The 23,730-nt window shown below is 36.8% G+C and overlaps 1 protein-coding gene across 1 annotated transcript in view; it reads left to right on the top strand.

The window, feature by feature from the left end:
- The first annotated feature begins 291 nt into the window (after positions 1 to 291).
- The window catches only part of LOC110377798 (klaroid protein), a 28,505-nt gene continuing 5,066 nt past the window's right edge, over positions 292 to 23,730 (top strand). Inside the window, exons 1-8 of the mRNA XM_064040755.1 lie at positions 292 to 868; positions 3,066 to 3,252; positions 8,058 to 8,170; positions 11,496 to 11,654; positions 14,756 to 14,960; positions 16,864 to 17,059; positions 18,266 to 18,372; positions 18,763 to 18,889. Coding sequence (XP_063896825.1) covers positions 711 to 868; positions 3,066 to 3,252; positions 8,058 to 8,170; positions 11,496 to 11,654; positions 14,756 to 14,960; positions 16,864 to 17,059; positions 18,266 to 18,372; positions 18,763 to 18,889 — 1,252 coding nt within the window. The 5' untranslated portion in view covers positions 292 to 710. The remainder of the gene's footprint in view (positions 869 to 3,065; positions 3,253 to 8,057; positions 8,171 to 11,495; positions 11,655 to 14,755; positions 14,961 to 16,863; positions 17,060 to 18,265; positions 18,373 to 18,762; positions 18,890 to 23,730) is intronic.

Genomic DNA, 23,730 nt, shown 5'->3' with positions numbered 1-23,730 from the left:
TGAACTTACTACCATTTGGTTTTATGGTAATTTCAATGGCAACACCTAGAAACATTCCAGCCCAAGGTTTCCAGAGGATTATGCATCTTAAGCATTTTTTAATGGATTCAGACGACAGAAAAGAAGTATGAGAAGCCAACTTTTTGTTTAATTTCATTATGAACAGTAGTAAATTATTCTTAATCAGCTTTATGACAAAATCTTCGCCCGTATGGTTAATAAATAAATAGGAGAATTAATTTATTTACTTTTCTGTTAATTGCAACTCACAACTGCAATATTTCTTATGGCAATGTCACTTAACGTCTTTTTGATGACGTCATCAGTTTATGTTTAGCGATTGAGAAGTTACGAAATTCACGAATTTCATTTATCGCGCACGTTTGTGTACAATTTATCGTACGCGCATTTTTTATGTGTATATTGTTACACAGAAAGCCTACAAAGTATCATACCGACGTTTAAAATCGAGCATCCACACGTAGTGTAACAGAAAGTCACCGAGACGTTTGTTACGTTACTTTTGGCGGCATCGCATGAAGCCACAGAAATAGATTTCCTTGTGCAATATCGGTGTATTAAAAATTCGGTGAAGTAATTTGAATATACGGTGGAATTTGGTGAGATCATCAACCTTGGTTGGTCGGGAGCGAGGTGTGAAGATGGTGTAAAGATAGTGATAACAGCAATTCAGAATCAGTGACTAAAACATGGAGAACCCGACAGTTAGCGGATTGAGGTCAAGGTCTCGCTCGAAGACACCCTTCCTGCGGTCGAGCTGCGACCGCGAGAACTGCGTGGAGGGTGAGGAACACACCCATCAGAAATCTGGACGCAAAACCCCTGTGAAGAGAAGCACTCCAGTCAAGTTAGTATGCTACCTCTTCCGTTTAATTTACGGCCCAGGCATGCTTCATCAAATTCTCTCGGGCCAAGATAGTTTCTGATACATGCCTGAAAAAAGCATACTAAATTCTATTTTCACAGTACATTTCATTTCATTTTTATCTTATACATAAGTGAAGTATTCAAGTAAAAGATTATGATAGATAAATATTTATCACACCTGTCAACGATTATGATACTAAATTGATTGCCAAACTAGTTCTATAAATGTATTTATTTATTTAGATTAGAAGAGCATAGTTCAATGTCGTGTTTAAAGAATTTGGAATAATTTAGCATGCATCTAACATGTGCTTAACTTTCTTTGTATAATTACTATGAAGTGTACTAACAATTAAGATTCTTATCTAAATAATTCATGTACATGAAATTAAAAAAACATAATAATGTAACTCTTATTGCTGGCTTATCAATTCTGCGTAAGTAAGGTAATAAAAATTTTTATTTTTCATACAAAACTTCTATAATCATGGTGTTGGTTTATCTGCATGCTTTAAGAAAGACCTTCCTTTTGGAAGACAAGCATAAAAATCAATTGAGGATACTAATGAATACAATTTATGGATACTCAGGTTCCAAGTTCAAAATAGTATTCAAACCATAAACAAACTTATAAACCTCATCATTCCATAATCCAAAACAGCAATGAGGTTTGATTAATCTATGGTTTCCCCTCATAAACATACCACCTACTTGTATCTCAGATTTATTTGACTACTAGATCTCAAGGTTATGAGGGCCAGAGTACCAGTAAAGGACAAGTTTTGTTTACCATGATGTCACAAACATAGTGAGGTCATGAAACCATAGTGTCAAATGACCTTGATGCAACAACATTGATTCTTGGAAGTTCTCGATCATGGTTTTATTTTAGTAAAGCATGTAAACCATATTTGCTTTTATTATTAAAGCTTGCTGTGAGTTGAAGCGCTTGAGTCATAATTCTATAGTAAACACTTGATTTAATATAATTAGAAATTCAAGGCTCACTCAAGGCTTTTTAAAAAACTAATCTTCTTTCTGCCCGGTTCCCAATTAATCTGGGGTCTGTACAATAGCCTTATCATCCATCATACTAATATTTATTCCCTAAGATACAAACCAATACATATAGTTATTAATCTAATTTTAATTCTAATTAATAAAGTAGGTCTTCCCTATTAAATGTTTAGCTTTATCTCATTAGGTACTTATCTTAATATAAACAGACACCAATTTAGGGTATAATGAGTCTTCTTATTTCAATTACAAAGCGCACATTATATGTTAACGTTAAATGTAAATGCAGCCATTTATTAACTATGTAATGAGCGAACTTTCCTCTGATAAGGTGCAAGGAATTACTTTAACCTTGGTAAGAGGAAGTGACTCATTTGATAACAGAGACCTTGCCCTGCAACAAATAAGCAGAGGTATTACATTATTTCCACTTTATATAAAATGTCTCTTGACGATTCCATATCTGCTTGCAAAACAGAACTTTCAAATAAAAAAAAAATCAAGCTTTCCATCACTGTAAAACAATGCATTTTTTATCTGCCTCTTTTCCCAACCATGTCTGGGGTCGGCTTCCAGTCTACCAGTGTTTTACAAGGAGTGACTGCCTATCTTAACTCTTCAACCCAGTTACCCGAGCACCACAATACCCCTAGGCAAAACTTAAATACATCTTATACTTAATTCCTTTTTTTAACCTTTTCACTTAAAGTTGCATTTTTTTACTAAACAAATATATATATGACTAAACATTTAGCACCATAAACAGCATTGTTTTCAGACGTATTAGCACTGTAAACTTAGATATTATTGTTTAATAATGACATTAGTTACTGTCTAACATGATAGGCAAAGTGCCAAAGATTTGTACAATAGCGTGTGCTAGCCAAAACACCAAATCAAGGTTGATTAAACATTTGTTTATATCAATACCTCTTGGTTTTATCTTGGAACATCTGGCTGTTTAATTGAAATGATAGGAAACAGAGCTGATTTGCTCATGAAATTATTGAAGGAGGAATATGTAATTCTATCAAAAATACTCCTTATCAACAAACCTTCTTGCTTTGATTTCTAATATAAAATAATGCAAAAACTAACATAATTAAATCAAAATCTCTGGTGTACTAAATTCTTCACTGATTCCTCATTTTCTCCACCAGACAACTAAACCAGCCTGCAATCAAAGTGACATCGGAAACTATAACAGAAGAGGAAGAACATACTTCAGAACCAGTACATCAGACAAGGCGCGTAACCAGGAACGCAGCTCACCTCATCAGGACTTCAGACTACTCCTCAGAAGAAAGCCTTGACCGACTCAAGGGGCGTTCTAAAGAAGTAGAACAGGTAATTATCTTAGAATGTAAAGCAAGTGCATAAGATAATGAATGAATGCCCCATTCATAGTGGTGTGGAGAAGGTAAACAATTGCTTTCAATGTCGATTCTAATGAGGTTGCATTCATCGATATTGTAGTGCATCTGCCGTGAATACGAGTCGTGTGATGCGAAAAGGGACCGCGCCATTCGTCATCGATCACTTTGTGTCATAATCGCCCCTGCACTACTATGTCACCACTTACCTCTTTTAGAATATGAAGCGTAAACATTAAACATGTTTAGAAAAACTTATTAGATCATTTCCTAATAATAAAGTCAGCTGCAGTTGCAATACTTAAAAACGGCTATGACAAAATATACAAATGAAAAATATTTGACAAGGACCAAAGTACATAGCATACCTACTTGGTGCCTAAGAATGCGAAGGATTTTCTTACAGTACCAACGAATTTTACGATATGTTATGGCTATACGGCAGCTGAAAACTTAAAGGTGGTCCAAGCAGGTGCGACTTCTCAACCGGAATTATTGTTTATCGACAATGGCCGGTTGGTAAGTCACCGTTGAAAATAAGAAGCTATTGGGCTACGCGGTATAAGTAAATATGTAGACACATTTTATGTTGACGATATCAGAAAGCATACAGCTATCGGTCCTCTGTTTACACAGTTGAGAGAATCTAAACTGGTTTTTCTGTCACAATCATAAAATCTGATTTGTTGCGTTAGATAAGCCGGTTCTAGATCGTATCTCAATGTGTTAATATTACCATCTTGTTCACATAATACTGCTCTTTACATATTGAGCGTATTTTAATTTATACAAAGCCGCGCCGTCTGCATTTTATTGCAATCAGTCTATTAGCATATCACTATTTGTGGCATCTGTTTCCTTATGCAGAACGTCATTGGCGCGAATATAGGTACTTAAATGTTGTTTTAAAGTCAACAGTGTTAAAAGATTGAGTGTGGTCGTAAGATCGAGGCCTAGTGTGTGTACCTACGTATTTGTAGTTCCGAAATTACTTTGGACCGTAATCGTAAGAATGGCATCTGAAAATCTATAAATTCCAGGATTCTTCCATTGATTTAGACATCCTTTAGCTAAGACACAAATTGTGGTTACCCCATAGCCTGATAGAAGTCCGTTTCTGCTTGAAAAAATAGTCTAGACGGTTTATCCGCAAATTAGAAAACCCAATAAAAAATATGCTGCTCAACATCTCCGTCAGAAGAAAAATTCGTAGAATACTGATTAATAATAAGTCAAACTTGAAAAATATTCAACGTACAACCAGATGTCCGTTAAAATTTGAATAGTAGTTGGTTTGCGTCACGCCCTAACACCAGTAATTGTTGTTTCAAGGACTCGCGTACGTATTTATGGGAACTGTAGCGGCATTTGGCTGTAGTCTTTCGCCATGTCGAGCGAAAACGTTCGCAAATGCTGAGAAATTTCTGTTTTTACTTCCCGTTTTAATGTCCCGATGAAATAAAATGGACAGTACCTAAATATTCAATTCTGTTAGCGTATGTTGACCTTACAATAAAATTCAATAAACGCTTTTAACCTTCATATACATATCCCGTTTAAACCCACCGCTATCTGCTGTTTGAGCTTTTTAAGATAATCCCACTTGTGTGTGCTTAGATCATTCACCTCATATCACGTTCAGCTGCGCTTTACTCGTCTATCTTAATTGAAAGGCAATTGTAATGCACCTAGCATAAATATCAATCAAGTAATTGAACTTAACAGACGCCCACATGCAAGTTTAATGAACGACTTCTTTCTCTTAAGTTGGTGCTCTTTAAGTTTAATGTTCTCATAGTTCCGCTAGTCGCTTAGAATGTAATCCATTCTATTGTCACAGTTTACGGCAAGAAACTTGAATCCACACATTAACATGCAGTCACGGAAGTCTAGAACAATGTGATAATGATAACACAAGTCTACCTAACTATTAATTACAATTTTATTTGTCCTCCTGCTTCAAATAGCGCGGGCTTTTAACGCCATGACTTTACCCGCTGCGCTTGACATTTCATATTTTGCAGCATTCGATCTTGAAATATGTAATGAATATGACCGTTAGATAAACACCTACATTTCGCGACGAGGTATTTTATTGTTGACTGAGCTTAGTAACGTTATGCGCCCACTGGCCGCCGGTCCTGCCACAGTCAAGCACTAGAAACAGGAAAACATAGCGATTATCCTTCCAAATATAGCTGGAATCAAACTTCCCCCGCGTGGTTTATTTTTGAATTGCCCATACTTCACGTATGGGGATTATTATTTCAAGCCATCTGGCGCCTTACAGTCGCTACGAGAAGATAGCACAGTGCATTTGTTTCTTAGCAAACATAGTAATTACTCATTCAGAACGGTGATTCTTAGATTCCTGACCTAGTTTTGGATGTGGTGCTTAATTTAGAAATATTCAAGGATCGTGGTAGAGGGAGGTGCGGTGCTATGAAGTTGCTATGGTGATTCGGTGAGTGAAATTACGCAATTGAGTGTATCAATCGATATGTATTTAGTTCAGTGAGGTCTGTGTGCGTTGAAGATGTTTTCTCGGACGTTCAAGGTCGGTTACTGATTAGCCTTACATAAGTGCATGCATACATTATCTGACAGCGTCGCTCGTTCGTAGTAAACTATTTGGCGCGTTGGTCTTTTCTGTATGTTATACCTACGCATAGTAGGTACTAGTTATATACAGCGCATGTGCATTGTCTGGTCTTGCCCCGTCGGAATCAATACACCATATCACTTGTTGTTCATACGATTCGTTCCTCGCGATTCACCTGTCCTGTCCGGAATATTTATTGCATTTAATTATCAATTTCGAACTTGAAAGTTGCAACAGAACTCAGAAGGCATTGAATGCTCCAACAATGGTATTAAATGAAGGCAGTTTTCCTGTTTGTATTACAGCAACAATCGAAGGATTGTTGTAATGAACGCATGGCAATTACTTAGAGCTAAACTACATAAAGTCCTCTTTATTCTACGAAGTTCTATATAATGTATCCTCGGTCTAAAAAGTACGCCGAGGGACAGTGTGTCTGCGTTGGCCTATAACTGTTCATAATTTAATTCAATTTACTCCTCCGCTAATCGTATTCGTCTACTTCCGCACTCACGAATATGGTCACCAAACCGTTTGGACGTCTATATGGGGCTTCAGGAAGAGCGGGCCGAATCCGCTTTGATGCAGCGGATATTGATCATTCCTTGGAATTTATCAAAAGTAGCTAATTTAGGTATTTCTAGAGTGTTTTATTATTGTTGGCATCAGTGTTAACATCCGATTTCCTCAATGCTGGCTATTTTCCTTTTATAATCTAGGTCGCTGCTCGACAATGGTTCGATTATGTCATGTATTGTGTTTGGGTAGCACGCTTATTTAGGAGCTTCGCGCTTCAATGTCAAAGCCTTAGTGAATCATAGTTCGGCTTGCACTAACAACAATGCCACGCTTCGATAGCCTCCGACGCTAGTCTTCAGAACTTGCGAAGTTTTTGCGTACATTGCTGTTACGAATGATGTCACTACGATGACTGTTGGAGATTTTTTGTCTTTACGTTTAACGAGTATGCTTAGTTCTTTGAGCGTTGATTTTAATTTAGACTCCAAATGTCGTTGAACTCGAGAAAAAATGTTACAGGGTCTTATCACCTATTTTTATGATTTGATGGATGAGGATGTCTTTTAAAGTTCTTAATAAAGTCTTGTCTTTCAAGTGCAGTTAGAAATTAAATTATAACTTATCACAGCATCAGAGTTTATGTTGACTGACATTAAAAGTGCAGCGGATGCGATTATGCACTTGCCATTTCCAGCGGTTTACCTGATTACACACCTCTTCGTGAATTATAATATTTTAAATGCATACGGGTTCTTTCCTGGTCTTCGGCTTTTTGAGAAACCTTTTAAAGAATGACGTACCTACTGTTTGATATAATTCTGAAACAATTTCTGGTCAAATAAAATTGAGGTATTTAATGAATCATGAATTTTATTTAATGAGTTTTCCGATTTATTTGGCAACTCGGTATGTTGTTGAAATCAGTATCTCATATCCAGAGCATGCCTTTTGCTTTTTAATCAATGATACCTAGATGAAGTTTGTATATTTCAAAACTATACTTAAAGTTGATTATGAATTTTCATATTAAAGTTGCCCAAATTGGTAAATGCAAAATACTACCTTCCCGATCCAGTGTGATCTGGTTCCTTGAATCATACTGTAAACCCATCCTCTTTTAGGCCCGCGATGTTCACTCAGATCCCAGTTTTAATTGATACGATAACCAGATGTGCAGGACGACAACGCTTAAAAGGAAATGTCACGAGCCATTTAAGTTAACGCCTTGCACCGGATAGTGACGCTAACAAGATGGACTTTAATTACGATATTTTGGGTTTCTGGATGAAGAATAATGTTGGTTTTGTTAGATGAAGTTTTCTCTTTATTTACATGGATTTGTTTTCCGAGAAAATAATCTGAAATTATATGTACATAGTATTATAGTAGTACATAGTTTTTTCAATCAAAAGTAAAAACAATCATAAAAAAATCCTGCGTTCAGTCCTAAAGATGCGATCACTCAATGCGACTCTTACTATCGCCATCAACAGCTTTACAGGAGCTTCGAGACTGCTTTGTGTCGTTATGACATTGATAACCAAAGACGAATTTAACGCGTATCACTCGTTCGGCGATTACTTACCCTCAACCTTACTCACGCTTTTCTAGTACCTACACATCAAGTTCCACTGAATAACACGAACTTTTATCCGCAGAACGAGATCAACAGCCAATATGAGCGCGTGTCGACGAGCTCGCGGGGCTACAAGACGCTATCTGACGTCACGCTGAGCCCCATATACACGTCACACGGCGTTACTCATGACCGGTAAGTTGCTATTTAAGATTTTGTGTCTATGAAGTCTTATAATACCGCATCGTCAGAAGTAACATTCTCTGGGCGGTGAGTTCGGGTGGCTCATCGTCCCTCCGTCTGTATAGACAACGACCCGTGTCGGCGGCGCGCGTTGTTCCACTCGCTCCTCAAAGAAATGCCAGCAACCCCAACGGGACCCAGCAGGGCCAAGCCCTGTCGGGGCAGCGGGATTGTTCGAAAGAGTTACCGCGGCTCTGGTACACATTATATGCCTACGAAGGAAAATGATGGGTTTGAGTCAGTAAGAGTCTGACAATCCCAAAATAAAGAAGTCGCATACTCGAAGGTTTAAGGAAAGTGAGTCGAAAAGTTGGTGTCGTCAACTGACCAATGTTAGCAAATTCGTGTGAAAATATGTTGTTATGCATCATAAAAGATTGTAATACAGTCCTACTGATATGATTTTTGATAAGGCTCTGAGTTGTACATTCCTTAAATCTTGCGTAATTTGGTTCAAAAATGTGCGTCCCCTAACCTTCAAAACATCACGTCCTTTATTTTACTCAACAGTGAGTTATAGTAAAAGATCTATCAGCATGACCTTATTTTTATTCAAAATTCCTTTCAATGTCGCGAACCTCATCCGTCTTCATAAGTTTCAAGTATATGTAAGTTGACATGAAAACGGCAAGGTTGCATATATTCACACTTACAATGCATTTTGCATTCATGCAAATACCGCTCATTGAAATTAAGTCAGCTGTTGAAAATATGTATGCAAATTGGTCAAAATTACATCATTTTCCAATTTGAATTTTATCGTGAGAGATATGATAAAAAATAATGAAGTGAACAAGTTATAAGTCATGAACTTTGCTTTCAGAAATAATCGCTGTTATCAGAATTATATCCTTCGATAAAAAATACGTGAAACCTCAGGATTTCTGGTTGACAGGTCATCTTGGAGAGAACTGACCACCTAAAGCAACAAATTAATCAATTGTCAAGTAACCTATTTTGGAAAACCGAATAATAAATATCTTGTGAGAAAAAACCGTACAATAACTAAAATTACACTTTATTGGAAACTAAGGTAAACCTGAAAAAACAGTCTTAGTAGGGTTTAGATTTCATTCTCTCGTCCACCTGGATAGCAGCAGGGCCCTTAGCATGTGCAAACATGATAACAACCACATATCATCGTGATTCGTGTGGTATAAGTTGCTCTTATCATTTTGTCATAAAACGCTTGGAAAAGGGCTGAAGTTTAAAAGATTTTAAGGTATGATGAAAGTGTACAAGGTTGATTTTACAGGTATACGATAAAAAGCCACTGTCATAGGAATTTGGAAACTCAAAACTTACATGTTACCAATACGGTTTTGGACTCAGCAAAATTATGACAATAAATTGTTCAGAGACCACAATATTAATCGAAACGGTGTAGAGACGAACAGACATCCTTAACCGACTTCTCAAAAAGGAGAAGGTTTTTTCCTTGCCATCCTGAAGGGTTTCACCAACATAATCAAATTGACTTATGCAAGGAGCACGTACACACGTAACACTTCGAAGTAATGATCCGCGTAAAATATATGCAACGCACGAGTTGTTCTCATCAATTACGCGTTATTACGCGTTATTACGTAGTTAACACGCAACAAAGCCGGGAAATGTTTACGCGTGAACATTACCTGTGACGGTGTACCGTGGATTACTTGAAGAGCAAAAGTTCTACAACTAGCTGACTGGCAAATAACAACTAGCAAAAGGGGCAAAGAATCTTCTGATTGGCAGTTCACAACTGAACGCGTTCTAAAACTTTATGACTCTCACAACAAGTCACGTAAAACTGTCTTCTGGGGTATATAAAGGCCTGGCAATGAACCAATACGGCTTTTGAGCCCTAACAACAAGAAAAAAGTACTTCCTTTTATAGTCATTGGGCTACAAGAAAGCTTTTCATCAGACAATCCATCTGCTCGCTAGCCGCCAAATATATCAGAGAAATAGTTTTTATGTGCAAGTCACAGGGACAGTTGATTTTAGGGAGGTACGGCCTTTATTTACACCATCTTACCCGAATTTACATTCGTAAAGAAGTTCCCATCAATGACTTTCTCAAACAATAATATTGTCCCAAACTATTGGTACAGTTGGCAAAAGGCCAAAATTTTTATGTGCCACGCTACAAATTTACGTCTACTGACGTAACACGTAATAGACGAGCCATGACGTACTTGTAACTATGTTGTGTGCGATAATATCTTATTTTGACTAGGTGATGACTTTCAGTGAAAAGATTTATGTCTCTAAAAAGTGTATTTTGAACACATGATATATTTTTCTAGGAAACGTAAATAGGCTCAAAGGTCAACGGTGGAATTTAATTAAATGGTAATAAAGCCTCAATGTGTTTATCTGCATTTAATGAAGTCAAATGTTTTTATTCTTTTATGAGCACAAGTTAAAGGGGTGTTTAAATAAGTCAAAAATATTACAAACTTGTAGATACAGTAATCCAATTCTGAATGCTATATAAACTGCTGAAGCTATTATAAATTCTTCTACTCATAAAATGTCTTGTTTTCATGATCTTATTTGTTATTTGATGTAATATTCTTAGAACGATTACTATCTTTTTAGCACGAAGAAACGAAATTACAGCGAATGCTAGTCAGCGATATCAAAGCCGTATCGACTAGATTTGGATTAAGACATAGTGAGGAAGCCAAACATTCTAGATTATACGTTCACAAAAACTATTCTACTGTCTTACCAAATATGACCTATACAATGCCGTTTAAGTATTTGTTCTTGTCGTAATATCTTCTTTAAGGAATCTAAACTCCTTTGCTAAGATTTTGCAAGGTCTTTCCGTTTGTCCGGTATCATTTATTTGCTGTCTGCTTAATTACTCGCGATTTATCAGTTTGACGATGAAACGCTAAGAACTGCAGTGTTCGTTTACAACTCATAATGAAAACATACACTCTCGGTTTTCAATATGAATTATGTACGACAAAAACATTAGTTATTCGATATTGAGGGGTAACAGTAAGCAGGAGCTAGCTAGCTAAAAGCGTTTAAATAATGTGCAACACAGGAATTTTATCACTAAAGGTATTTTCCTAACCCTAATCCAAGAAGTATCTTTGAGCGACCTGATAACTGTGGAGGTCTATAACTCATCTATCTAACAGAAATATATGAAGCTGATGTCAAAATTCAATCTCTAATCGCAAAACAAAAGATAGATAGCTTACAGAAACCCGCAGTTATCCAAACCATGCCTAGCTATTACTTCCCTTCAATAAAAATCCCCTTTTAATTCCAGATCATCACGCATAGGCAGCCCAAGCTCCTACAGCGCATGTTCAACGGACAGTTCCTTCGCAGAACAGGCGCTGGCCGACGCCAGCTTACTCCTGGAGGTGAACCCTGACAACGAACACCTGCCTTCCAGGCTTTACAAGATGGCCAGGGAGTACTGGAAGTAAGATCCTCACTTGTTAATTTTTTTCTAGCGACTTCGGCTGCGGCTTCGCACGGGATAACAGTATTTCCCCACTGTTAAATGTATGTTATTGTACATATTTAATAAACATTCCTCTTTAATCACTCTATCTATTAAAAAGAAACGCATGAAAATCGGTTGCGTAGTCTTGAAGATTTAAGCATACATAGGGACAGAAAAAGCGACTTGTTATATACTGTGTAGTGAAGGCAATCTGACTACCTTTTATAGGAATATGATAAATGCGAATGTGTTTTGTTTTACTGGCTTTCACTGTAAAACGGCTGTACCTATACATAAACATAGAAAAGCTATGCTTTTACTTTACTTTGATGTGAAAAATTATATTGAATCATGTAAAACAGAGTAATATTGCGAGAAAAAACTATTATGTTACATCTGAATTTCTTTCGTTTAAATAACTTCACATGTGGTTACATCGACAAATCACAAATATTTAGAACACAAACACCTAATACCTGTGAAGCAATAAACATGGTTTTATTGCTCTCTTCATTGCTAAATACAATCCAGAGAATAGAAAGTTTAACTAGCAGACATTTGATCGCAACAATAAAATTTATTTTCACATTTCAATTTATTAATAACCTGCTAAAACATCTTGCAAGATACTGATGCAATTGAATACTAAATATAATTAACAAAAGTCTTAAAATAATAACTATCTTAAATAGAATTTTAATCAAAATCAATAATTAGATTTCATCAGATTTGCAATTAATAGTCTGACATATTAGACCGTGACTATTTAATAGCATAGAGCTAATCAATGCCTAGTTGTGATACAGTCAACAAAAAAACTGAGTATCTTGGGCACTGATTAAAGGTGAAGAAAAACATTTCGTCGAAACCAAATCACCAACCCGCATTGAGCAAGCGTGGTGATTAACGCTCAATCCTTATCGGTGCCTAGCAGGGGGACAATAAAAAGGATGATGATGATGATCCGAAAAACTAATTCTTCAGTTCAAATTCCCATCGTTCTAAATACATTTTACATACGTTTTTTTTTCACGCTTCATGTGATGCATTACTATCGCTGTTTGTGATCAGATATAAGATAAAATCTACAAAGCAGTACTGTCTTTCACGTGTAAGACTGTCCTCACGGTAAAGGGCCGATTAGATTATGTAGGTCAACGGCCTCAAAACTTAGCTAACAACACAACATCATAAAAAAATAGAACATCAAATACATTTTTTATATCGACTGTACATACAAAAATATAATTATGTGTGTCACGATTGTTCAGTGCAAAAAGCTTCGCGTTGCTCTGAAAAGCTATTTGAGTGCTCAGCTAAACTTAGATTGAGTGTAAACATCCTAATGTTATACTGTTCTTAGTGCACACACATTTCTTGGAATTACTATACGTAATCTAGCAATAATAAAATTGAGAAACTTATATTTTTTCTTATATTTTTTTTTTGTTCAGTGCCTGTTATGAAACAGACAAAGACAAATTATTGCAACAACTGATTCTAAGTATATGTAGTTACTATTTTAGTAAATCTTTAGAAACGATGTAAAGTTTCTGCTGTTGATGTTCACATAGTAATTACTCACCCTGTAAATTACTACTACGATCAAAAGTATCCAAAACTACCAAGGCGTAACATTCACTAATTTAATGTTATCAACTCAATGCCAGATACAATCTGGAACGCAAACATGACGTCATTCGTTTTTATGCGGGTCCTGAGGGTACAATAATAATAATTTCAAAATTCGAACCGTCAACTGTCATTGTCAACTGACACTTGTTTTAACGCCAGCTGGCTGGAATCGAAATGTAAAAAGTTTTTATTTGAAAAGTTTTAACTATTTATTGACTAATTTATTTATAGACTGTTGATTTTAATTTTTGATAAAATGGCTAAAATTGTGACTCATACGGAAGTGGAGACGGTGGAAAATGTGTTGACGTTTAATAACAGGTAAGTCATTGTACTTGTAGAAAAGACCGCGCTTTAGTTCCAAAGTATAAACAATTACCATAATATGTGTGTATAAATAGCTGGAATTTGATTTTAATTACTATGTAAAACATACCTTCATAAGTTTAATGTTTTGGCAGACTTTGAGTACTAAAATTATGTTACGATCATTTGCTTACTGCCTCATCATTTGCAATTCATATTCTACAGAAATAACCTTCCATTAAAATGCAAGATCGATTAAAACAACATTAAAAGCATGACCACACGATCCTTAGTCAAATGACGTGTCCTGCAAGTAGCTAGGAAGGTGACAATAAAATTAGATATTATGTTCTATATTTGCACTGCGTCGGTCCGTGCAAATGCCAGCCGATGCCAAACTCATGCAGAACTCTATAACAGAGAAACGTGCATTGGATTGCGTGCAAATCCACTGTTTATCACTGAAAACTACACAATTCTTCACAAGTGATTTATTATTATTAATTTATAAACTACTTGAGATTGTGTATAAGTGTTTTATCTGCAGTCATGTATGAAGGGCTTAGGTGCACAGAAATAATCAGGTATTTACTCTGAGAACGTAAAGTTTGTGTTCCATATAAAGTTTTATTATGTACTTAACGGTTATTGGCCAGTTTTCGCCTACTTATGGTGCTATTTACAACTTTTACTACGCGAGTTTTGTAGTGTGTCACATTATAGCAAATATTATATGGAGTGTTGTTATAATGGTGAATATTCCTACCGGTTTTAAGACTGGTCTACTTATACACTTCCTATGTCTCCATTCATAATGTTTTTTGTTTGAATGTATATTGATAAGAAATAAAAAATATGTCAGTCAGATTTTTTATCATCTGACCACCTTGTTATTATCTAGACTTAAGATAGCTTGACTACTAAGGAACATATTATTGTAAGTTGTTAACGATTTGTTGTAAGTTATTTTCATTTTGAGAAATTTCAAGATTCGTATAGAAAATTACATGCCTACCACAGGTAACGACACTTATATCCAATTAGAATACAAAAAGTTGAGGATTTGCTTAATAAATAATAAACATATTGATAAATTTTCATTATATTTTATTAAATCTTTGACATTTTCTTTCCAGCAAATACCCAAAAACGGACTACACGTACTCGCATCTATCTAAGGATCGCGTAGAACTGGCTCCCGGGCAGGTAGCCATGCCCAACATGTCGCGGCGCTCGCTGTCGCAGTTCCGCGTGCAGGGGCCCAACACCAGCCTCGACGAGCTCGACCGCCTGTCCGCCACCACCTCCTGGACGACCAGCACCGTGCGGCGCCGGTATACCGTGAGTAACATACACTTCAGTAACTGTGGAGCTGGTACCGGGGCAGGGGCCAACATTTCGCGACGCTCGCTGTCGCAGTTCCGCGTGCAGGGGCCCAACACCAGCCTCGACGAGCTCGACCGCCTGTCCGCCACCACCTCCTGGACGACCAGCACCGTGCGGCGCCGGTATACCGTGAGTAACATACACTTCAGTAACTGTGGAGCTGGTACCGGGGCAGGGGCCCAACATTTCGCGACGCTCGCTGTCGCAGTTCCGCGTGCAGGGGCCCAACACCAGCCTCGACGAGCTCGACCGCCTGTCCGCCACCACCTCCTGGACGACCAGCACCGTGCGGCGCCGGTATACCGTGAGTAACATACACTTCAGTAACTGTGGAGCTGGTACCGGGCAGGGGCCCAACATTTCGCGACGCTCGCTGTCGCAGTTCCGCGTGCAGGGGCCCAACACCAGCCTCGACGAGCTCGACCGCCTGTCCGCCACCACCTCCTGGACGACCAGCACCGTGCGGCGCCGGTATACCGTGAGTAACATACACTTCAGTAACTGTGGAGCTGGTACCGGGGCAGGGGCCCAACATTTCGCGACGCTCGCTGTCGCAGTTCCGCGTGCAGGGGCCCAACACCAGCCTCGACGAGCTCGACCGCCTGTCCGCCACCACCTCCTGGACGACCAGCACCGTGCGGCGCCGGTATACCGTGAGTAACATACACTTCAGTAACTGTGGAGCTGGTACCGGGGCAGGGGCCCAACATTTCGCGACGCTCGCTGTCGCAGTTCCGCGTGCAGGGGCCCAACACCAGCCTCGACGAGCTCGACCGCCTGTCCGCCACCACCTCCTGGACCACCAGCTCCGTGCGGCGCCGGTATACCGTGAGTAACATGCACTATAGTAACAAAGGCTCTAGAAGACAGGTGGACCGCATTTCAAACCGCAAATTGCAGTTGGAAAGCAGTTGAACGACTGCAATAGAACTGCAAACTACATACTTATCTATTTGTAAGTACTTTGTCGAATTAGATTAAGTTATCTGTAAGAGAAAAGTAACTTTGTTATAAATAAATAAATAAATACATGCACTACATAGGCATATTGTTAAGCAAAGGTATATTTTAGTCCAGACTATTTTTCGGACAATCTCCTGATGATGAAGGAACTATACTTACGGAAATGCTGACAAATGGAAATTCTAAATACTCCAAACTTTTACAATTACCTTGAAATCTGTATAAGTGCTGCAGAAATTAATGGATTTAAAACTGTCAACAGAATGTCTCAATATATTATGTAGAGCAATATTAATAAGAAACCAGTCAGCGGCGGAGAATTCAATAACCAAAGTCTCTCCAAGCTTGTAAATAGTATGCAGGAATGCACAGTTTATTATAAATAAAACATGAATCATAATATAATAATAATTTTGCCAAGGAAGGAAACATCGTAGTGATCTACTTATTATGAGGCTATAAGACTTCTATTATATGAATATTTAATTTCGAAATATGTGGGTTATGCTTTCTTCTAAATGATAGTAAATAGATGACAACTTATTTAAGCTTATTTATTTGTAACAATAAAAAGTGGGAAGACCAAATACTAATTTTATAATAATTGCAATAGATATAAACTCTTTCTAAGTCATTCTAGACTTTCAAAGTGTATTTATTTATTTAAATCAGACTTCTAAGGCCCATAGAAAATACTATACATATGTATTATTACATTAAATCGTACACTAATACATATTTTATGTAAACAACTTTAAACTAATTTTAATTTAGCACTACACTGAATGCTCAAAGCTAAGGGACCTTCTTATCTGCAAATGTACAGACTTAATTTAAACACAATATTAAATACAATTTAGCTTAAACATTAAAATTTTACTTTTTCTCCCCCCAGTCAATAGACAGTTCAGACGACGAAACCTCCTACCCGCACCATAACGGCAGCGCCCACACCGCGGAGCAGCGCTGGTGGATCACCCGGCTGCTCATCAGCATCGTCACCACCATCACCACGAGTACGAAGAACACCTATCGCAGCATTGTCGGACCTTCGCACCGGTATCCTTATACTGAACGGAGACCAGCTCAAGGTAATAGTTTGACTATAGTAAATTGACTTCAGACCGACCGGAGAGAGATCAGGCGCAGGATCGACATTTACGTGCTGTTCGATGCACGGGTGTATCAATCACCAACTGCCAGGCTCCGGGTTGCATTGTGAAAGTTTCGGTATCCTTATACTGATCGGAGGCACGCGAAAGGTAGTAAATAGTTCGATTATTATAGTAAGATGAGTTCATACTCTTCTATATCTACCGTAATGGCGGGGCCTACACAGCAGAGCAGCGCTGGTGGATCACCCGGCTCCTCATCAGCATCGTCACCACCATCACCACGAGTACGAAGAACACCTATCGCAGCATCGTCGGACCTTCGCACCGGTATCCTTATACTGATCGGAGACCAGCTCAAGGTAATGGTTCGTTTAAAGTAAATTAACTGTTCCAAGCGGTTTCACCCGCGTCCCGGGGAAACTTCTTCTCGTACCCAGATAAAACCGTGTTCAGCACTGATAGTGTAGCTTACAGTGAAATAATTATTCAAATCGGTTCAGTTGTTCCGGAGCATATTTGATTCAATCAAACGATCACACAAAACAAAAATATGACATATGTATGTCGGAGGGGTCGAAACATCAGGATGGCACAATCGTCCGACATCAGTTAGGGTAATCGCACAAAGAGATAACTAAAAACACTCTAAACTCAAAAACGTTTATTCAAATTAGTCAGAACAAAAGACAGCCCCCAAAACGCCCGCCCTTCGCCACTTCCTATGTGTTTTGGCTGGGGAGAAGAAGTGGCGGAAAAAACTCCCCAGCAACACATGTCTGTCTGTTAGGTTAGAAGAACCTTTACACTTTAATTTCAAAAGACACTTTACAATATGGATCTACAACGGTACTACAACACTAGGTAATAACACTAGGTACACTAGACGTGACGTAAGGCAGTTTTGAGATGTGTGCAACACGACGGCTCAACGAAGACCTGACTGAGCTCCGTCGACGCCACGCTGACCACCACGACTCTGCCAAGCGCGCCAAAATGTTGTTTCACCGGAAATGCCACCAGATGGCGCGTTTGCGTCTCGTTTACCGTACTATTGACTATCTCCGACATGTATATATATGCAAACTATATTTTTTCCGCTTTTCGATACTAATTGAAATGATTCACCCAAATATGTCTATAAAGTTCATAAATAATAATCATACTGAACTGTTTTTTCCACAGCAAGCTTACTAACTCGATGCGCGGCAGCCGTGGCGACGCCGTTCTACTGGATCTACACCATGATCAAGTCTGTTGTCACCACCACCACTACCACCATCACGGAAACTGTTAGTATTACAATTTTACTAGTAAATCGTTATTTCGTACATTCTTCGTACAATAAATGCCTTGACATTAGCATGATATCTATCACGGCAATTGTATGTCTGTTTTCCACAAATCTTACAATATAGATTTTTTGATATGGCTTCCGCTTATGTATAGGCTGTTTCATACAAAACGGCTAAGCCAATTTTTATTAAACATCTAAGAAACCCAGGTTTCAACTAAAAGGACCACATCTAAGTTCATCCGTTTAAGAGTTATAATGCCACAGTCAGAAAAACATAACACCATGCTTTTGTATATGTAGATAATACCAAAAACATACACAAACATATAACACCCCTTCTTTTGCATTAATAGAGGTAGTTAATGTAAAACTCAAACCTCCACAGTTATCACCGAACCACGTGGAGGTCAATAAGAAGTATATAGCACAGAACTACAAGAACAAGACCGCTGCGAAGAGACGCTGGTGGCCCTGGTTCCTACTGCTGTTGCTGCCCGCTGTCGCTTATGGATGTAAGTACTTTAAATATATTCAATATCTTCATAGCAGTTAGAGATATGTCCGTCTATTGTCATCAATATACAACTTTAAATGAGCAAAACCTGAAAATACTTTGATCAATGAACAGAATTGATTAATCCACTTTCTAATATAGGCTACATGCCCCAACGTAGTTGGGAAAAAGACTTGGAGGATGATTTTCACTAAATCTTCAACAAATATTAATAAAAACAGATAAATTAATATTGCCTTATCTATTTTTATATAACCAGCCAAAATCCGTTGCGTTACCAACATCAGTTACAGATGCAAGGTGTGATCCGAATTGCCAGTAGTAATTAAGTTTTAAAAAATATGTATAGACCAAATTCTAGGAGCTAATTCGTTTAAGGTGTCTGAGGTTTTGCGCATTTAGATAGTTATTATATTCTTCCAAAACCTGTATTTCTAAATAGGTTAACATAACAATTCCTTACAGCACACTACACATACGAAAACTGGGAACGTATCGCTATGCCAAATTTTACCGATTTCCACGTAGACCTTAGCGAGTTTACCGCGATGAAAATACCGAAGCTGTCTCTACCGAAAATTTCTTTACCGAGCTTCGACATTTTACCGAACATCAAGATGTCAGACATTAATATTACCCTGCCTGATATACGGGAAAATTTACCAGAAGTCAGAAAGACGTATATAGAGTACAGAGATATAGTTCAGAACAGGGTTTCTGACGCGTCTGACTATGTTCTGGTGGTTGCTGCGAGCTGTGTCGAAGAGTTGAAGAAAGCTTGGCGCGATTTATTTGGATGACGAGCGATAGTGGCGCCGAGATACTTGTGGAATGTGGCAGAGATTATACTTTATACTGTAGTGTTGCTCGCAGCGAGCTTTGCGTTGAGTGTGATATGTTCACGCGTTATTGTTATCATTTTCAACGGAAATTAGCCTGATATTTTTTTAACTAGTATAGAAAATATCAATTTTAAAGTGTGTGAAATGTAGCTTCAGTAACTTCAACAATTTGTTGTTATTTCCTACAGTTTTTTTACATATCACAGTACAACCCATTCTATTAAATCCACGTCAGGTTTAAAACCAAGTGTACAAAACTATTCGTTCAATTATTATTTTTTTATAATTAATTATCACTACGTAAATGCAATTTTTTTACCACGGAATTGAGTATCCATGTATGACGATGGTAGTTTTGATAAAGTACATTGACAGAAAATAGAGGTGCATATTGATAAAGAATATTTAGAATTTATATGACATCCAAACTAATATTATAAATGCGAAAGTAACTCTGTCTGTCTGTCTTTTCTTCACGCCTAAACTACTGAACCGATTTGTGTGAAATTTGGTACAGACATAGTTTGAAACTTGAGAAAGGACATAGGATAGTTTTATTACAAAAAAAAAAAAATCCGGACATATAGCGCCATCTATTGGTCAAATCAAAAATCTGCTGGTAGTCACTATTCCATGCGAACGAAGTTGCGGGCAAAAGCTAGTATTAAATATAACGAAGATGGCTATTTGATTTCAATATGATGATCATATTTTATTTTTAAACGGTTTTATTTAGCTTACCCTGTTTGTTTTATTATTTATTCTTGGGTCAAATTTAGTAATTCAAATTTAAGTACCTTGCTGTTGTCAGATTGATCTGAAATTTGGTACACACCTTTAATTTCGATGACAATACAATATACTAATATCAATAACATTGTAAATCCAAGATGGCCGCCGGTACAAAATGGCGGATTATATATTTTTCCACAACCCCCTCAATATGGGTATCAAATGAAAGGGCTACTCAAGTAGAATACTGTCAGCAACCCAGCGGGCCCAACAGGCCAAGGCCTGCCTGGGCTGCGGGATTGTCCTGGTACATAAAAGGCCTACGACGAAACAACGGTTTTTAGTCAGTAAGAGTCTGGCACTCCCTCATCGCTGCTGAACCATATATAGAATGAGGAATATTCGGTAGGCATTTTCATTAAATACTAAAAACTAGAAAATAAAAAATCGGTAAAAAAACTTTTAAGTTAAACGGTTTTATCTTATGTGCACTGAAAACTAGAAAATAAAAAAAACTGTTACTTGCCTATAAACCTACATAGGTGGTCCCGGTCATATTAGACTAAAATAAAAACGTGGGGCCCTCTGAAATCCTACCTATGGCAAAGCATATCTTTATACTTTGGTAGATCGTGAGCTCGGCGTTCGCTGGTGAAGCCGCTACGGCTGATTATTGATTGTCAAAATGTCCAGTTACGATTATAGTAAGTAGAAATCCACACCAATTATACCTCTAGAAGAAAGTATTACAGCAATAGTTAGGTAATGGGCCCCACGTTTTTATTTTAGTCTAATATGACCGGGACCACCTATGTAGGTTTATAGGCAAGTAACAGTTTTTTTTATTTTCTAGTTTTCAGTGCACATAAGATAAAACCGTTTAACTTAAAAGTTTTTTTACCGATTTTTATTAAATGTTTTTGGTTCTATTTTCAATTAATTTAGAGTTAACACAGTATGTTTTGTGCTTCCATTCCTCTGCTTTTTTTCATAAATATTCACAACACATCACTTAATCATTCAATCAAGATAATGAGAACCTAAAATACGAATAAAATTATTATGACAAATAGCCCAGTCTACAGTCTATGTACGAATAGATTTTACGTGACGAGTCTTAGTAATTCCTTGAACAAAATGATTATGTAGTATGCAAGTCCATACTCTTAATATCATCAGCCATGTTATAACCATATTCATAATTTCCGTAAGTTTATAATTTTGATTATAACATGATCCTAATTCCTCCGCATCGCATGCCCATACCATGACAGCCGGTTTCCACATAGCTTTTCGGTTACCGGTGCCACTTTCCTCACTCTATCCGTTCTCATAACACCATATAGTAATTAAATACATCCAGTAGTGAACTATGTACTTAATTTCGTATATAAGTACTTCCCCGTTGTATTAGGGTGCTCAATTTTTTGTATCCTTATTTTTGAAATGGTTTTAACTTTAACGTGCGATTATTGTGTTAGACCTGAAGTAAATGTATACGTCTTACAATGTCAGCCTTAAGGTACGTTTTCAATGCTAGCTGCCGACCGCACATGCCGCGACTGCCTTAAATTGGCCGCAGCTGCACTAGTAGTTTGTATTTAATTACATAAAACCGTTTTGGATCGGGGCGGCCGCAGCTTGCCTTCAAAACGCACCTTTAAACGTTTACAATTGGTCTAGCTTAAGATTCATAAATAGATTGTAAGTTGTGTGCTTTTAAATTTAAGTCTTAAAGGATGTGCAAACATATTAATAATGAGTATAATTTTGTACCTTTTATAGACCTACATTATTATTTATTACTTTGATAATAATGTTGATCTCTTTTCTAATTATTTATTTTGTTAATCAGTACCTGAGTGGTAATTTATTTTTATTTTCTGTTCATCACACAATTTTATGTTTTAAAATTATATGTGTGCACATGCTTTTAAAATTATATAATTTATTTATTGCAATGTTTGTAATGTAATGATTGAGAAAGTTTAATTATTCTATTATGATTGTATATTAGCTATTTCTATTCTTTTATTAATGATATAATATATATGGCCTTACTACAAAAACTTTAACAACTGTTTTACACTTGTCTAAAAAAAATGTAAAAAAAACATAGATAAAAAAGTTTTTGTGGTAAGACGGATATATCCGTCTTACCACAAAAACTTTTTAACGTCAGTTTAAGACTTGTCTAAAAAAATGTCAAATTACGACGTTGACATATGGTTCATTTTGCAGCCAAAATTTTATTAGACAAGTGTAAAACAGGGTTTAAAGTTTTTGTAGTAAGGCCCTTACCGTCTTACCACAAAAACTTTTAAACGTCAGTTTATGCCTTGTCTAAAAAAATGTCAAATTATGACGTTGACATATGGTTCATTTTGCTGCCAAAATTTTATTAGACAAGCGTAAAACAGGGTTTAAAGTTTTTGTAGTAAGGCCCATAATGTTTAATATGATACTTATTTTCATTCCGCAGTATAAATTATCTATTTTAGTAATTATAAAAAATATATTTTTCTATTTATTACTTCTCCTTCTGCTGAATCATAATATTATGTTCTATTGAAAACCAATGAATGAGTGTATGTATACGTTTTGTTGGTTCATTTTCATTATGGAACAAAATGGTGAATAAATTGTGAATAACAAACACACTTGTTTGGTTTTTCAATGGAAATTTTGTGATATCAGGATACTGTATGCTTATAAATAAGCTAGGCGAATTGAATTTCTTCATTAACCCGTTGTATGTCAGAGCGCAATATATTAAGTGTTCGAGAAATGTTATTTTCACAATGTCAACTATCGTCCTGCTTATTATGAGTTTATGGTATCCCTACAGCAGTTTATATTAGTAATGTAAGAAATACTGTGTACACACAGTTAACAAACATCGATGTACCTAAATTATCATGACGTGGCCATAAATTGGAGTTTTATTTAGTTAATAAGTTAATTTCAATTATTTTACTGTTTCGGTACAAATTACTTTAACCTTATTCCAAATTGGTATTAAAAAGACTAACCCCTAGTCATAATTTCTGATTATTTATATTAAAATTGAGTGAAAATGTTAAGTATACTAAAAATTAAGAATATTTTTTGAAAATTGTTGAAATAAAAATGTAGCTCAAAAGAGCCGTATCAAAGTTGTGTGCTAAATATCTCGGTTTGGTTGTTAATTTAATAATTTAAATATGTAGTCACGCTTTCTATTAGGCCAGTAAATTAATTTACAATTTCAAAATTTTGTTAAGTT

This window comes from Helicoverpa armigera, chromosome 2 (genome assembly GCF_030705265.1).
Source record: "Helicoverpa armigera isolate CAAS_96S chromosome 2, ASM3070526v1, whole genome shotgun sequence".
In the NCBI taxonomy this organism is placed as follows: Eukaryota; Metazoa; Arthropoda; class Insecta; order Lepidoptera; family Noctuidae; genus Helicoverpa; species Helicoverpa armigera.
The sequence above is the reverse complement of the archived record's forward strand: the minus strand, read 5'-3'. Positions and strand labels throughout refer to the sequence as shown.